The sequence below is a fragment of the Panthera leo genome, chromosome D4, assembly GCF_018350215.1.
Source record: "Panthera leo isolate Ple1 chromosome D4, P.leo_Ple1_pat1.1, whole genome shotgun sequence".
NCBI classification, from domain to species: Eukaryota; Metazoa; Chordata; class Mammalia; order Carnivora; family Felidae; genus Panthera; species Panthera leo.
The window spans coordinates 86,456,623-86,473,937 of record NC_056691.1 but is presented as its reverse complement, the minus strand read 5'-3'; the positions used below and the strand labels follow the sequence as shown (position 1 = coordinate 86,473,937).

The following is a 17,315-nucleotide window of genomic DNA, read 5'->3' as shown; positions in this document are numbered from 1 at the left end:
TAGGAAGTTGGAATGTCAAGACTGTATGTGTTGGAATGTCACTTGGATCATGATGGGTTTCTGTCTTCACTGTTTTGGGTCAATGTCTTCTGCTAACTACTACTTAAATTACAAAATTGGGCAATTCCCGCTTGTAAAACTTTCCCAGTATTTTCTATGGGTTAAACATGGTGTTTTCTTCAGCCTTCTCAGCAAAGCAAAGTAGGTCCATCTGCCTGCACATATGTGTAGCCTAGGATACCATGGGAAATCGGAGGGATGCCAGCATCCCTCCCATAGAGGCCCTTAGGGGCTGGTTGGTGATCATAGCAATTTTGTTTGAAGTTCGCCTCGGGTCACTTTGACACCTCAGGGACCTCTGATATATCCTGCGTGTGGGACACCACCTGGGAGTTGGGGGGGATTTTCATGGTAATGGACTTTCTCTACTTTTCTATCTCTAGGAGGAGGATGGGACCTTCTTCTCAGTCCCCAAGGACTCTCCCTTGGGATGCCTTTTCAACCTGCTAGAAACAATTTGGATTGCAAAATTTAGGAAAGAGGTGATGTCATGTAACACTGCGTGGCCTTAGTAAGTTCTAGCAGTTAGATCTCTTCTGCAGGAAACAGGGTCTATGGATGGAGGCACCCTAGGTCCAGGCCTTCACAGCTCTAAGTGAGGACCTGGGCCAAAAGGCCTGTTGCAGAATGTATTTGCTCTAATGTGTTTGGCTAGTAAACTCCCTCCTGACATAGCGGATGTCGTAACAGACCTCCTCCTGATGGAACACAGTTGCTAGAGGAAACATAGGTCAAAGGGGATGCTGACTCTTTCTCTCTGTTCCTCCTCCTAATAGATGTGGGGACCTCTCCCTCATTCATTTCCTGTGTTAATGGCTTTAATTGGAGCCAACTGTGGGTAGTCTACCTTGGCACATGGACTTTAAAGAATATTCCCAAACTCCATTTGTTTCAGGGAAATTCCCTGTCTTCTCTAGCCTGACATAGACTCCTTATTTCCACTTTGGTGGAAAACAAACAAACAAACAAACAAACATGGGGTCTCCTCTTTCCCTGTGACAAGGTTTAGAACCAGGAATCCTCTCTGCCTTCTGGAACTTCCATTCTTCTGCCTGCTTCTCCCCCTCCTCCTGTTTCTGCATAATCTTCCATGCAACCTACATAACTGGCTTCTATACCATCCTCCACCCTCGATGTCAAGGAGTGATGAGCACCCCCTTGAATCGCCCACTTCAGATTCCCCCATTGGTGTCCCAGGTAAAATTTGACAATGGGGAACAAATTGATCATCCTTTAAGTGAATGCAGGTGGAAGGTGTTTGGTGTTTAAGCTTATTTAAGTTTGTTGGTTTAACTATGACAGACATGTATTTGGAGTTTTCAGCATTAAATATGAAACTTTTATTCCATCAATGTTTCCTAAAGGTCAAAGAAGCTCATGTTGTCTCTGTTGCAATTTGTTAGCAAAAAGATGACTTAAAATATGGTTAATTTTGTGTATCTCAAAGTTTTCACAGATAATTCTTAAGATAGCTTTCAAAGTATTTCATAATCTGAAACATGGATAAATGGGATTGAATTTATTGCATATCTACGTCTTTTCCAAATAGATTGATTACTGAAGCATTGATTACTGAATATAGGTTTGTGCTTTTGACTCCTTATTGCAGAGAAACTAAGAAAATCTGGGTCTATTGGAAAACATGGTTTGTGATTCATTGACTCATGAATTTGCCATCTAAAGAATTCTGGTGTAACAGTTTATGATTGGTTACTAAGTTTTTATTAGAGACTAAGTTTTCTAAGAGTTAAAATTCTGCTAAGTGGACTTAAAATGGATGGAAATAAGGAAAGCAACTCTGTATGTAGGAAAGTGGGAGATATGTAAGAAAGATAAAGAATGGAAATACATTTTTTTTGTTGTTGAGGGTACAAGAAAGTAATTTTGTCCCAAATGAGACTGGTTGTTTCAAGAAGAATGGTTTGGGCCAAAATTTGAAGGCAAAGGAAAGTTGTAGAAGGTTCATGAAAAGAATCTTTGGAAAGGAATTTTTAAATTTTTTTTTTAAATTTTATTTTATTTTTGAGACAGAGAGAGACAGAGCATGAGCAGGGGAGGGGCAGAGAGAGAGTGAGACACAGAATCTGAAACAGGCTCCAGGCTCTGAGCTGTCAGCACAGAGCCTGATGCGGGGCTCAAACTCAACGAACTGCGAGATCATGACCTGAGCCAAAGTCGGACGCTGAACCGACTGAGCCACCCAGGCGCCCCTGGAGAGGAATTTTATGCGTGGTCAGGATGGACTAAGGTTGAGATGAATTGATTTTTTTTTTATTTATTAAAAATTTTTTTTAAAATGTTTATTTATATTTGAGAGAGAAAGCACAAGCAGGGGAGGGGCAGAGAGAAAGGGAGACACGGAATCCAAAACAGGCTCCAGGCTCTGAGCTATCAGCACAGAGCCTGATGCGGGGCTCAAACTCACAAACTGTAAGATCATGACCTGAGCTGAAGTTGGATGCTTAACCAAATGAGCCACCCAGCTGCCCAGAGATGAATGGATTTTAAAAGTACATGGGCCTAAGGTTGAAATGCTCCTTTTCTCTGTTTTCAAAAGACAAAGTTTTCTGGCATTGTTGATCTGCTCTTGATAAGAAAATGTAAACAAATGTTTTTTTCTCTTTGTCTACCGGGAAGACGAAAGCTTTAGGTTTCCTCTTGATCAAGTCTTTGATTACTTAAGGTTAAAACTTCTTAATGGTAAAGGAGCTAGGTTTTGCTAACAACTATACAGTGCTACATATTTGCCTTTGGAATCTCTTATTGCCATCTTGGTTAAATAAATAAAGTTTTAAGATTTGTAATGATCTGTAATCCTATTTAGAATGTGCTGTATAACTTTCTAAGGTTTTAACAAACTTTCCTAAGATTTTGACCAATTAGACCTTTTTATTTGGTATGCTAAGTTACTTGGAAAAGCACTGTCAAATAATGGTAAACCTTAGTTGTATTGCATGACTAAATGCTGTAACTGCTCAAATATATATACAGTTCCTAAAGTTTTAATGTTTTGGTATAAGGTCCTCCCTTGATATTCTGATTATTGAAGTGTTATGGATTACAGAAATAACTGTTTCCTTGTCAATCGCATCATCATGAACTCTCCTCAGATCTTTAACAATGTCCATTTCTGAGATCTTGTCATTTTTAATTGTTCTTGTTCTCCCACAAAACATATTTCATCTTCAAGGAGATTCATAAAAAGGGCTTTTAGGAGAAATACAGGTATTCAACATCTTTAAGATTAAGCTAAAACGGGAAAGAATTTCCAGAACTAAAAAGCTTCGTTCAAACTGAACAAGCATTAGGAACATGGCACTAAATAAACTGAGGAAGATTATAGTTTTTGTGACTCTTGTTTGAAATATTGCTGGTTCTGTGATGTTTCCTCTTCCGGATCAAGGGAATTTTCTCTTAAGATATCTATAATGTACAGAGATGTCATGAAGTTTTCATTTGTAAACTGAAACATTTAACTTTTCTCTCTCCCTAAACCCTCTGAAATTCAACCACTCTCAATGAGTCTTCTTTCTTTCATGGCAATTATAGATATTTGCATAAGTACAGTAAGATTCTTCTTGTAACAGGACACCTTTGGAAATACTGGTTGTTTTGCCAAGGCTTTGACTGGAATGTCCTATTTGAGAGAAATGCATAGACCCTGATATGACCAAATGGCTTTAGGGAACTAAGGTTGACTTTATGAAACATGGAGCCATAAAACCCCTTGAAAACATTGGCCAGGGGCGCCTGGGTGGCTCAGTCAGTTGGACGTCCAACTTGGGCTCAGGTCATGATCTCGCGGTCCGTGAGTTCGAGCCCCGTGTCAGGCTCTGTGCTGACAGCTCAGAGCCTGGAGCCTGTTTCGGATTCTGTGTCTCCCTCTCTCTCTGACCTTCCCGCATTCATGCTCTGTCTCTCTCTGTCTCAAAAATGAATAAACGTTAAAAAAAATTAAAAAAAAAAAAAAAGAAAAGAAAACGTTGGTCAGATACCTTGCTCAGAGAATTCCCAGCAGCTTTACTGCATGAGTAAAGAATGTCACTTCTGGGCAGGTGCAGGGAACTCAGGATATCTTGGGGACCTTGTGGAGAGAAATTTGCCCAAATCTACAAGTATTGCAGGCCTGTGTGATGCAAGTACTTGGCTTGGCTTCTGGTCTGGAGAGGCCAATCAGTTCAGTCTCCAGTTCAACCTGGAGATTCCTTATAACAGGTTCCAGCAAAGCAAACTTTAAAAGATCCTTAGGATCAATCACTATTCTAGCTGAGCTTATGTAAATCATTAGGCCAAGTTTGTTAAAACTGGACTTAATTTGCAAACGAATTAGTCTTGATTTGGCCATCTCTGGAAATGAGGGTTTTTAGACAGAAAAACTATGTTTCTATACCGCAGCTCTCTGGACGTTAAATTCTAGTTCTGATTGTCTTTAGATGTTTGCTGTTTGTCTAAACTAGACACCTTGAGGTAAACTTCAGAAAAATTGTCACAATATTTCATGTATAGAAAAATCTTCTGCTTGTTATTCAGTGGAGATAATAATAAATCCCCGTGGGCATAGTTAAAAAGCTGGAAAATGGGATGGATTCCCCCAACAATTGTATGCACAGACTTTTCTCACTATAGACCTATGAGTAGATAAAGACTAAAGTGCTTTACTATTCACTGGAGGCCAGGTTAATTCCTAAATCTCTAAATATGCCAACCATATCCTCCCTCCACCTGATCTGACAGTTACTAGAAATCCACCCCATATAAACCCAAAAGACCTGGTTTATTTAAAGGATGGAAAGTCTAATACAACAGGGGATTTAACTCCAAAATGGAAGGGTTCCTACTGGGTCTATTATGTACTCCCACTGCAATAAAGTTAGAGGGGCACACTTCATGGGCTCCTGTATCTAAAATAAAACCTGTACCCCCTTCACAGGAATTCAACGAGCAAACTAATCTGCCTTCTGATTCCTGTGAACCTGTGGAAGACCTCCAACTTCTCTTAGGATGGTTGTACCTTTCTTTTTCATCCTCTTTTCCCAATTTCTACTAACAGTTGCTTCTTACAATGGGCCATTCAAAAGGATCACCACAGACATTTGAGATATAAGCCAGAAAGACCAATCTGATTCCTGCTGCCTGTTCCCACAAACATCTGAGGATACTTCAAGCCTAACATCTAACAATTCTCACTGGCAGCACTGGGAGACAGTGGGTTTGTAATCGGCTCTAAGCATTAACCTGTATTTTTCTTGTTTCTATAAAAGTACCTCCTATTAATGACATGCTGGCTTACTAAACAAAACAGAGTCAATATAATGAGTATACACCACCTGTACACAGTTGAGGCCTTAAATGACTCTCAAAATAACATTATATTACTAAATATTAAATAAGTCAAATACAGAAATCAGTTCTACAAAACAGAATAGCATTAGATGTTTTAAGTGCTGCACAAGGTGGAACTTAAACTCTCATAACAACAAAATGGCGTGTATACATTCTGGACTACTTCAAAATATTTCTGGATTTCCAACTGACATGAATACTCAAATTGGTGGATTAAACGATCCCTCTCTTACCTTAGCAATTGGTTAAGCTCTTGGTCTGGAGGATTTTTGTTAGCTACCAAAGGACCTTTCATTTGAGCTAATCTGTCTAGTTATTCTACTTATGTTTTGCTGTTTTTCCCCAGGTCTCTCTGCCTGGTGCCAAGATTCCAGCACTACAATAGCTTCAAGCCAAGAGATGATCCTTTCTACTCAAGGATGTTCATACACGTTGTCCACCTTGGGTTCAGCTGCCTCACCTTAGCTGCCCTATATGTTTCCTGATGGACCAATATTGACCCACAGGTAGGGACAACTCTATGCCCCTACTCAGCAGGATGAAGCTATAGAAGATGAGACCTTTTTCCTACAACAACCTTAAAGACTTAAGGGTCAAAGTTGTTCAGGGGGGACATGATGAGTCAGGGTGGGGCAAGCTGAGGGCAAAACAGGCTGGCACATCCTCCCCTCCCTCCAGGTAGAATATGTGTATTATTCAAACATTCCTGGCTACACAAGAACAAAGGAAAGGCATCTAAGTGCTTGCCATGGTGATGTGGGAAACTAAGGCAAAAAAAATTAAATCCCTTTACTGCCATCACCCCATTGACAAGTTCTTGAAACCAGCAGAGTGAACTCCCTCTTCAATCTCTGCTGCTTCAATGATGACATTTTGCTAGGAGCAAAGAGAACCTTAGCTCAACATTATCCCAACCTTGAGGATACTGTAAGTCTACTTCCTTTCTCACAACTGCCCCAAGATATATGCTGGCAATCATACTCCAAGCTTATAGCCCCCAATATGCATCTGAAGGGTCTCACCACTGAGGTTTTATTCAATGGTAATAAGTGGTGTTTCCTTAACAACAGCGAGCCCCTCAAGGTCCTGAAAATCTTGCTTCCAAAATAACTTAGAGACTTTATCCCTGACCCCCTCCCAACCTGAGGGTATATAATCAGTTACCCATCACAACCCCAGTGCAGCTCTTCCTGCCCCTGGGTCCTGTCCCTGTGCTTTAATAAAATCACCTCTTTGCATGAAAAACTTCTTCCAGAAATTTTTCTTGGCCATTGGCTTTGGACCACCGCACCAATCTCCAAAACTTCATCAGTATACATTCTACATTATCACACAAAATTTCTGGATTTCTAACTGACCTGAACACTCAAATTAGTGCTTTAAGCAATCCTTCTTTTCCTTTCATGATTGGTTCAACTTGTGAACTTGAAGATTTTCATCAATTACCAAAGGACTTTTATTTGGGCTGTTCTTTCTTGTTATTCTAATTACATTTGGCTGTTTTCTCCCATGTCTCTCTGCCTTGTGACAAGACTCCATCACTACAATAACTTCAAACCAACAGATGATCCTTTCTTCTTTTTAAAAATTTTTTAAATGTTTATTTTCGAGAGAGAGAGAGACAGAGCTCAAGAGGGGAAGGGCCAGAGAGAGAGAGAGAGAGAGAGACACAGAATCCAAAGCAGGCTCCAGGCTCCGAGCTGTCAGCACAGAGCCTGATGTGGGGCTCGAACTCACAAACTGTGAGATTGAAAGGGCGGGCCTACACCAGCCGACTCCGTCTTGTTCTGTGTCCTTCACCTTGACCACACCTCCTCCCCTTGAGTAACCCCCCTCCCCCACCTGCCTAACAGCACTCGGACCCTTCCCCAGCCAATCGGCTGAGGCCACAGCCATTACCTCACCAACTGTCCCTAGGCCCCAATAAAACCTTTGTCCCTTTGAAACTCGCTCTCTCTCCTGTATCTCACCGCTGGTTCGGTGCAGGTAGGGGATTGAGCTCGAGCTAGCTCGAATAAAGGCTCTTTTGCTTTTGCATTGGACTCAGCTCCCTAGTGGTCTTTGGGGATCACGAATTCTGGGCATAACAAGATCATGACCTAAACTGAAGTTGGATGCTTAACTGACTGAGCCACCCAGGCGCCCCTACAGATGATCCTTTCTACTCAAGGAGGTTCGTACTCATTGTCCACCTTGGATGCAGCTGCATCTGCCTTCTGTAACTCTTTTATATGTTCCCCAACTGATCAATATTGACTCATAGGTAGGGACATCTCTATTCCCTTACTGAGCAAGAAGAAGCTACAGAAGATGAAACCTTCCACCTCCAACTACCTTAAAGGTGTAACAGTCAAAACTGTTTATGGGGGATAGGATGAGGGAGCATAAGACAAGCTGAGGGCAAAGTACAAGCTAGCATTACCCCCTCCACCCCAGGTGGGATGTGTGTGACATTTCTCAGGCACTCCTGGCTGCCCAAGAACAAAGGAAAGGAAAGAAAACAAATGATTAACTGATAGAGATCCCAGTCATGCAGGACATGAGTCTCCATCAGTTTACAAATATCTTAGTAAATTAGAAGAAAAAGGCAATCTTATCAATAGCCTAATCTCTAGAAACCTATAGACTGGGTTTCCTGGAGCCCCCACATCACCCCTCATAGTAACATGGGGAAGAAAGGCAGGAAGGAAATGGCAGGTAATGTTAATTTCCTGATACCCTGCAGCCCATTGACAGATACTTGAGGCTGGCAGAGAAGAACATTTCTCAAGGAACTCCTTACTGTCTTAATGCTAATGCTTTGCTAGGGGAAAAAGTACCTTAGCTGGACAGTAGCTAGGTGCCCAGTATTCTGTAAATCTTCTTTAGCATATGAAAATCTCTTAGAAAACTTCCCTTGACTTTACCTCTTCCAACGCCAGAGTATATAAGCAGTCACTCTTCATAACCCCAGTGCAGCTTTTTCTACCCATGGATCCTGTCCCTGTGCTTTAAAAAATCCTATTTTTTGCACCAAAGATGTCTTCAAGAATACTTTCTTGGCCCTTGGCTCAGGACCCCCCCAATTACCCCCAAAACTTCATTTCTGGTGAAGTAGGGTGACATAACCTCACACCTGGCCCTCGCTGGGCCTCTGCCATTGACCTGCTGCAGGTGGCTGAACATGGAGGTGAGATGTGCCCCATCAGTGTGCTAGGAGGCAGGGGCAAGTGAGGGCAGCTGTTGGTTTGAGGCTGGGCCTGGAGTTGGGAGCTAGAAGTGTTCAGTCGGAGTCAGACTCTGCTTCTGTGGCCCCCATCCCTTGCTGGGGACCACAATTCCTGGGAGAGATGCTAATAGGAGCCTGCCCTATGTTCTTTAACCTCTCAGAGGGCCCAGAGGTCAAGGAGCACAGACTGGCACCATGGGATATGTGTTTATTTAGCAAACAAGGAGGGGTTCCATTAGTAGGGCAGCCTGGGGAGCAGCTGGTGGGCTGTGCAGTGAGAAGGGTCCCCTGGCTCTCTCAGTGCTGTCCAGGCTGTTGGGGACATCTAGGCGGTGCTGTGGGCAGAGGCTGGTGTGAGGGGGATGGGCTGGAGAGAGCCAGAGGGCACCTGAGAAGGAGTCAAGGGAATAGAGAGGGCAGCAGTGCTGGGCAGGTGGGACGAAGGCAGACTTGGGACCCCCTCCCAGATGCACCCTGGCTCCCACCAGCCCCCACTCCAGCCATACTTACCGCACGCTTGCTCACTTATCCATGCACTGATCTATGGGGGACAGAATAGTCAACATGGGCAGGGGTATATGTGTGCTATCCCTGACCTCCAGGGCCCCTACACTGCCCCTCAGCTGCCTTGGGCCCCAGGCTGGACCAGCCACAGAAGCTCTGGAGTTCCCTTTGTGGATGGTACAGCAGAGGGCTAGATGATGGGGCAGAGACTTGGGGAGTGGCCTGAGGACAAGCACACCTGAGTGACACCTGTTCTCCAAAGGAGGCAGGTGAGGCCCAGCCACAGTTCTGATTGGGCACCAAGTCTTCTGCCTGTTTACCTGCTGAGTCCTGACAGACCCTCAGCCTTGAGGAGGTACCTACCCAGGCCAGGCTGCCTGAAGACAAGGGTGCCTCCCAAGTCAGTGGTAAGTCAGCCCCAGGACAAAGGTGAGGTGACCCAGGACAAATATGCCTGGGTGGAGGGGGAGGTGACCAACCAAGGAGACTGAGGAAACATGGCCCCGGTGCTGCAATTCTCATGTGGGCAGGCACAAGCTTGTGTGAGGGAGGAACACTTGGGGCCCAGAACCCTGGATGTGGCAGGGTCTTCCTGAGCCCAAAGTGGCTCCTGGGACTCCAGTGACTGCAACAGGGGCCTGGGTCACTCCCCTCCCCACTTTACTAGTGAGGAAACATCAGACCTGGACAGTCCCCATATGTTCTTCTCCTTTCCCCAGCTGGTGATTACCGTTGGGGATAGGGAAGATGATGTGCTCATCAGTGAGGCCTAGGGTTTTGACAAAGTTGATGAAGATTTCCTTCAGCACAGGTCGCAGCTCCTTGGTCCTCCCTGTGGCCAAGATGTCTGGTGAGTGGCTGGTGAAAGCTCCATAAATATTGTGGAATATATGAAAGACACCTCAGACCCCTTCCCCCTGAGGGGTTCTGTGGAAAGACCACTCTCCCACCTCCCTGGGCTTGGAGTGAAGGGCAACTTGGGAGCTGGGTGCGATGGGCCTCTTCTCCCCCAGCATGGCCAAGAGCAAGGTCCCAGAAGGGTTAAGACCCACCATAGAGGGTGATCTTGAAGAACTCCTGGTTTTTGTAAACTTTCTCGAAGAACACCATGGCAAACTGGTTGTAGTCTGTGGCCACCACTCGGACAGTGTAGCTCTTGGTTCCAATGTAACCTGTATGGTGGATGGTAAGTGATCAGCCTGCTCTAGCCAGGCAGAGGGAGCTATTGCTTCCTTCCCAGCCTCCACAGGATGGCGTCTGTGTGGAGGGGCAGGGAGGTCCGTGCCCCAGAGACCCACCCAACTCAGGACTCACGCTCGATGTTGCCCAGGGTGAATTGGCCTGGATGAGAACATGGGACAAAAGTTCTGATCCAGTAGTCACAGGCCTTTTTCCTGTGGAAGCAAGAGATGGGTGGATAAGAGGGTGACAGCCCACACTGCCATAGCAGGAGGCACACAACCCACCCTGCATATGGCCCTGGCTCTTCCCAACTGAGCCCACCCTCTCTGTCCCTGCCTATTCTGCACTGAGACTCCTGACCTGCCTAGACTCTCCCCCAGCACCTACTCTCCCTCCTTCTTCGGGGCTGTTTCCCCTTGGTGGCCTTCCCTCCATACTCAACCCCCAACCTGAGGCATTTGTCCCCTATTCTTTTTTTTTTTTTTTTTTACTTTTTTAAGATGTTCATTAATTTTTGAGAGAGAAAGAGAGAGACAGAGCATGACCAGGGGAGGGGCAGAGAGACAGGAAGACACAGAATACAAAAATACAAAGGAGTCTCCAGGCTCTGAGCAGTCAGCACAGAGCCCGACCAGGGTTCTAACTCAAAAACTGCAAGATCATGACTTAATGCAAAGTCAGATGCCCAACCAACTGAGCAACCCAGGTGCCCCTGTCCCCTATTCTTATCTTGCAGCTTCTCACTGTAACCTTGCCAGGGGAATCACCACCGAGGCTACAGTCTGCTGGATGCCAAAGACTCCTTTAGCTGTTGGGCCAACATCTGGTCCCCTGGCACTCCAGAGCCGATCTCCTAACACCTGCCCTTCTTCGGATCTTCAATGACAGATGCTCTAGCCCCATACCCAAGTGCCAAATCCAAAAACGCAGAGGAGCTGGGTAAGCCTTGCCTCCCCTCTCTAGGCCCTAATCTGCCCCGCTCTGGTCATCTCCCACCTATGACTGATCAGCCTCCTGGGCTGCACACCATCATTCCTCTTCTTGCTGCAGCCACACCCACTCCTCACCAGTACCTGAGGCCCCCACCACTGTGGTCACCACCCCTCTCCAGACTGCTCATCAGCTCCTGCTCAGGGCAACCATACAATGGCTTGCTGTTTCTTTAAGAGGTGGCTATCTCTGTCTCAGTCCAGCAGTCCTGCCACGAAGGTCCCAGGCCTCCTTCTGACACAGGTTGGTTCCTCAAAGCCCAGCCCACAGTCCACCTCCCTGGAAGCCCTTGAGAACATCCTAGGTGGATCTAGTGACCCTCCTCCCATTCTAGGTCACCCCTGTTCTCTTTATCTTGTGTCCTGATGTCTGTCTGTGTCCATCCCCAGGATTGTCTTCTGTCTGTGCTGAAGTGACCACAAAATGTTGATCCAGTGAATGAGAGAAAGTTAAATGCAGACATCCAGTACCCAGTGGTAGGATGAATGATCATCTTTCAGTTTTGGTCACCCCTCGGCTATATCATCAGTCTGCGTCTTGGACCCCCACCACAGCCCTCTAGGCCCCCCATGCTTCCTAGTTGCTGGTAGCTCTCACCAGACCACGGTAGAGGTGACATTGTAGCTGTTGTCTTCTTTCAGCTCGTAGGTGGTGGTGTACATCTTAAACTGGCTGTGTTTTTCTTTATTAATTTCATTCCCTGCCAATCCTATGATGTACCATTTTCCCTGGAACTACAATGGGAGCTGATGATAGACAGAACCAAGAGCAGCCCTAGGGGGCCCTCCTGCTCCATCCCTGCAAGCACCTCCAGGCAGCCTGGGCCTCAACCAGAAGCCCCTCTAACTGGGTTGCAGGGACATACACATACAGGCTGTGCTGATGAAGCCAGCAGGAGCTGGAGCCATCAGGCCAGGTGGGAGCACTGAGTGTGTCAGGGAAAAGGTGACCCTTGGCAAGTGGCCAGCTGGCTTCCCTGAGCCTCAGTTTCCTCATCATGTAGAGGGCCTGAAGATGTTCCCACCTGGCATGGACTGGGGATTATGGAAGAGAGTGTGGACGAGGGGAGTCTGCTGAGCTGACCCTCTTATCAGCAAGGTTGGGTGTGAATGGGAACATGGGGTGTGCCTTCCATCAGAGCACCCGAGGGCAGACTGAGCTAAAGCCTGGCCCATCCTGCCTCTCCTCCCCTCTGTTCACACTCTTCCTGGGACCTCCCTGCAGCTGCTGCTCCAGGCTTCTTACCTTCTCATTCTGGAAGTCAGGCTGCAGAGGGATCCTGTGCAGAGGTGGGGCTGGGATCAGGTTTGGAGTGGAATCCTGGGCCTGGGTCTGCAGGGCCCCCAGCAGGACAAGGCCCACCCACAGGAGACCTAGGGCCATGACTTCAGGGCTGAGGAAGGTGGCACCACTCCAGATATTCCCTGAAAGAGGAGACGAGTGAGGAGGCTTCTGGGGGATGCTATTTATGGTCTCTGTGGCCAATGGCTCACCCCAGGGTGGAGCGACTTATCCTTTGCCAAATCCTGAAGGGTGAGGCAATTGCCAGCAGCTCGTGCTGAGGATCATGGCAAACTCTCTGCCCTTTCCCTTAGGTCAAGATTATGCAAGATGAAGGGCAGGAAGGTCCATGAGGCTGGAGGATGCATTCCCCATGTCTCCACATCTCTGGCAAGGACACTGATTCCCTCCACACTCTCTTCCCTCTGGTTAGCACTGTGTGTGGTCATTGATCTCTGATATGGACCAGTTGTCATCTCTGACCTCCAGGAGCCTCTCAGCTGGGGCCCAAGTGCAGGGTGGGCTACATGTGGTGGGGTCCCCTTGTTGTACCTGATGAAAGCAGAGAATGCCTTGTGCCAACAGAGCCCATGCTGCTTTGTGGTCTTCCAAAGGGACAGGGAAAGGGGTGCAGCTGAAAGTTGACATTCTTTGTAGGGAAGGACAGAGTGTACCCTATGCTCTTCATGAAGCCCAGATCCTGGCCCTCCCAGGGACCCACACAGGCCTTGACAAGGGTGAAAAACCCTTCCCCTCCCCCTACCACCGAAGGTCTACTGGGCAACGTTTGTGATGAGGGAGGATAAGGCAAGTGGAGGGCAAAGCACATGCTAGCATGCCCCTCCCCCCAGGGGATATGTGTGACATTCCTCAGGTACTCCTGACTACCTGAGAACAAAGGAAAGGAAAGAAAACAAATGATTAAGTGATAGACATCACAGTCCTGCAGGATGTGAGTCCCCATCAGTTTACCTATGTCACAGTAAATTAGGAGAAAAAGGGAATCTTATCAATAGCCTGATCCTCAGAAACCCATACTCAGTTTCCTGGACACCCAACATCACCCTCCCACCTCCCTTGTGATATGGGGAACAAAGGTAAGAAGGAAATGGCAGATGGCATTAAATTTCATTATGAACTGCAACCCATTGATAAATACTTGAGGCAAATATGGAGTATAACATTTCTCCAGAAATTCTTTACTGTATTTATGGTAATGCTTTGCTAGAGGAGAAAACAACCTTAGCTTGACAATAGCTAGGCCTCCAGTAATGTGTGAGTCTTGAGAATATGAAAATCTCTTTACAAACTTCCTGTTAACTTTATCTCCCCAACCCCAATGTATATAACCAGTCACTCTTCACAATCCCAGTGCAGCTCTTTCTCCCAAGAGTCCTGTCCCCATGCTTTAATAAAACCACCTTTTGTGCACCAAAGATGTCTCAAGAATTCTTTCATGGCTGTCAGATCCAAAGCCCCACCATTCCAAAGACACAACATTCCCACGTTAAGTCAGTCTCTCCCCTCATCCATGCCCCATTGGTAGGGTGGATCCAGACCTCAGCTAACCCTAAGGACTTGGCCCCTTCTGTGGGCCCAGTAGACAGAAACCCCAAGCTGGGCATGGCAGCCACAAATGAGACAGCTTGACAGAGCAGATATCTGAGGCTATAGTCCCAGATCTATCCTGGTGGGGGACAATGGGAGACATGCATCTGCATGTGTGAAAAGTGATGGTGGCTGGGGCCCAAGGCGGGGGGCGTCTCTACCCTGCCACTCTGGACACCAGGTACCTTGGGTCACAGTGAGTGCTAGGACTCAGCCTCATTTTTGGGAAACCACTGATACCATCTGCCATCTTTGGCCATAGTCTTCAACTGTGGAGCCCAGGGGCTAGGCCTGGGCCCCCGAAAAGTGTTCCTGCCATGGCTGATCCCAGCTTTGTCCTGGAGGGAAGCAGTTTCCGCATGGGGGATTAGCTGTCCATGGGAGGCCTGATGAGTCCCAGCCCCCGGGCAGTGTCTCCTAGATGTCACCACGAGAGTCAGAGCTGTCAAATGCCTGATCTGAGGCTGACCTTAGGTTCTCCCTGGCCTCAGATGAGACTCGCAGAGACCTCATGGGCTCTTCCACCTGCTTCTGGGGAACCAGCTCCCCTAGCCTGGCCTTTGGGTGGTGGGCTCTGAGTGAAGCGACTCTGGGTGAAGAGGGATCATCAGGCAAGCTGAGGGCTATATATAAGCTAGAAACCTCTCTGCCATGGTGGGATATGTGTGACATTCCTCTGGCTGCCCAAGAACAAAGGGAAGGAAAGAAAACAAATGGTTAACTGATAGAGATCATAGTCATACAGCACATGAGTCTCCATCAATTTACAAATATCTTAGTAAGTTAGAAGAAAAAGGCAATTTATCAATAGTCTAACCTCCAGAAGCCCATAGACTCAATTTCCTGGAGCCCCTATTAAGACCCCAACCTCCATGGTGATGTGGGGAAGAAAGGCAAGAAGGAAATGGCAGGTAAAATTAAGTTTCTGGTACTCTGCAGCCCAGTGACAAATACTTGAGGCAAATACAGAGCACAACATTTCTCCAGGAACCCCTACCATTCCTAATGTTAATGCCTTACTAGAGGTAAAACAACCTAGGTTTGACAATAGCAAGGCCTCAAGTATCTTAGGAGTCCTCATTAGCATGTCAATGTCCTTCTGGAGGCCTCTCTCCAGTTCGTCATTACTTCCCCCAAATTGATAGTATATAACCAGTCACTCTTCATAACCTCAGTGCAGCTCTTTCTGCACACGGGTCCTGTCCTCGTGCTTTAATAAAATCACTTTTTTTTTTTTTTTTTTTTGCACCAAAGTTGTCTTCAGTAATTCTTTCTTGTCTGTTGCTCTGGAACCCACCACCCACCCCACTCTAAAACCTCATTTTTTGGCGCCAATGTGGGGGTCTGAGTCCTTTAATCTGGTCCCTGAGCTTTGGTGCAAACTTGGTGAGTACTTTCTCTTTTCTTCCTTTACTCTTATTTTAGGAATTTCAAGGAGTATGATCTTATTGCAACACTTTCCTGTTCATTGCTCAGTCTGTAATCCTCTAGCTCGTGGTTACTCTATGGGGGAGGAGAAAGCCTGCCTTTTGGCTGGAAGTGAATACTCAGGCCAGAATGGTAAAAAAGACCCAGAGTCTTGTGCCCTCTCTTTATTCCTGTTCTTATACATAGTTGTCTGTGTTGGACACGGGACAGCCACCTAAGTGACTAGCACAGATGCAAATCTTAAGACTCCTGTGTGAGGTTTCCTCCTCATTGGTCTAAAGTGATCCCATCTACATCCCTGATCTAGCCACTTCTGGCTGTAGGCCCTCCCCTGGAAACCCATAGAACTAGTAACTGATTGAATTTAAACACAACTGGGGACCATTTCCTAGGAAGTTGGCTGAAAGACTGTATGTGTTGGCATGTAGATTAGATCATGATGGGTTTCTGCCGTCACTGTTTTCAGTCAATGTTCCTTATTAACTACTACTTAAAGTACAAAATTGGGCAATTCCCCTTTGTAATACTTTTCCAGTGTTTTCCATGGGTTAAAAATTGTGGTTTCTTCAGCCTTCTCAGCAAGGTCCATCTGCTGACACCTATTTGTAGCCTAGGATGCAATGGGAAAGTGGGGGGATGCCAGTATCCCTCCTACAGAGGCCCTTAGGGGCTGGTTGGTGATCATAGCAATTTTGTTCAAGGTATGCCTTGGGTCACTTTGACACCTCAGGAACTTCTGATATATCCTGCACGTGGGATGCCATCTGGGAGGTGGGGGTGATTTTCGTTTTAATGGACCGTCTCTGCTTTTCTCTCTCTAGAAAGAGGATGGGAGCTTCTCATCAGTCCCCAAACTCTCCCTTGGGATGCCTTTTCAACCCACTGGAAACAATTTGGGTTGCAAAATTTAGGAAAGGACTGATGTCCCATAACATTGCATGACCTTAGTAGAATCTAGCAGTTAGATTTCTTCTGCAGAAAACAGGGTCAATGGACGGAGGTACCTGAGGTCTAGGCCTTCACAGCTTTAAGGACCCGAACCAAAAGGCCTCTTATAGAATGTATTTTCCCAAATGCGTGTGGCTAGTAAACTCCCTCCTGGCATAGTGGATGTCCTAACAGGCCTCCTGATGGAACTCAGGTGCTAGAAGAAACACAGACAATCCCTGACAAAGGGCATGCTGACTCTTTCTCTCTGTTCCTCCACCTAATAGATGTGGGAGGCTCTCCCTCACTCATTTCCTGAGTTAATGACTATATGTGGAGCCAACTGTGGTTAGTCTACCTTGGGCAGGGACTTAAAAAATATTCCCTTTAGGCAAATATTCCCTTTAGGCAGCTGCCTAAAGTCCCTTTGTTTCGGGGAAACCCCCTGTCTTCTCTAGCCTGACATAGATTCCTTTATTTCCACTTTGGTGGAAAACAAACAAACAAACATGGGGTCTCCTCTTTTAGAGCTGACAAGGTTTAGAACCAGGAATTGTCTTTCTCTGCTGTTCTGGCACTTTACCTCTTCTTCCCCCCTCTCCCCTTCTTCCTGTTTCTGCATCACCTTCCATGGGATGTACATAACTGGCTTCTATACCACCCTCCCACCCTTGATGTCAAGGAGCAATGAGCACCCCCTTGGATCGCCCACTTCAGATTGCCCCACTGGTGTCCCAGGTAAAATGTGACAATGGGGAACAAATTGTCCTTTAAGCAAACGCAG

General features: G+C 46.4%; 1 protein-coding gene across 2 annotated transcripts; it reads right to left on the bottom strand.

Moving 5' to 3' along the window:
• Nucleotides 1-8,805: 8,805 nt before the first annotated feature.
• LOC122204397 (neutrophil gelatinase-associated lipocalin-like) lies at nt 8,806-12,670 on the bottom strand. Of its 2 annotated transcripts, none has more exons than XM_042911833.1 (7): nt 12,533-12,670; nt 11,885-12,021; nt 10,430-10,509; nt 10,168-10,287; nt 9,846-9,947; nt 9,122-9,152; nt 8,806-8,999 (listed from the first exon to the last, which is right to left on the bottom strand). In XM_042911833.1, the coding sequence occupies exons 1-6, from the start codon at nt 12,668-12,670 to the stop codon at nt 9,133-9,135; spliced, it is 597 nt and encodes a 198-aa protein (XP_042767767.1). In that variant the 3' UTR covers nt 8,806-8,999; nt 9,122-9,132. The 2 variants fall into 2 exon arrangements, with proteins under 2 accessions (XP_042767767.1, XP_042767766.1); XM_042911832.1 differs by having other exon boundaries at nt 8,806-8,946.
• Nucleotides 12,671-17,315: the final 4,645 nt, after the last annotated feature.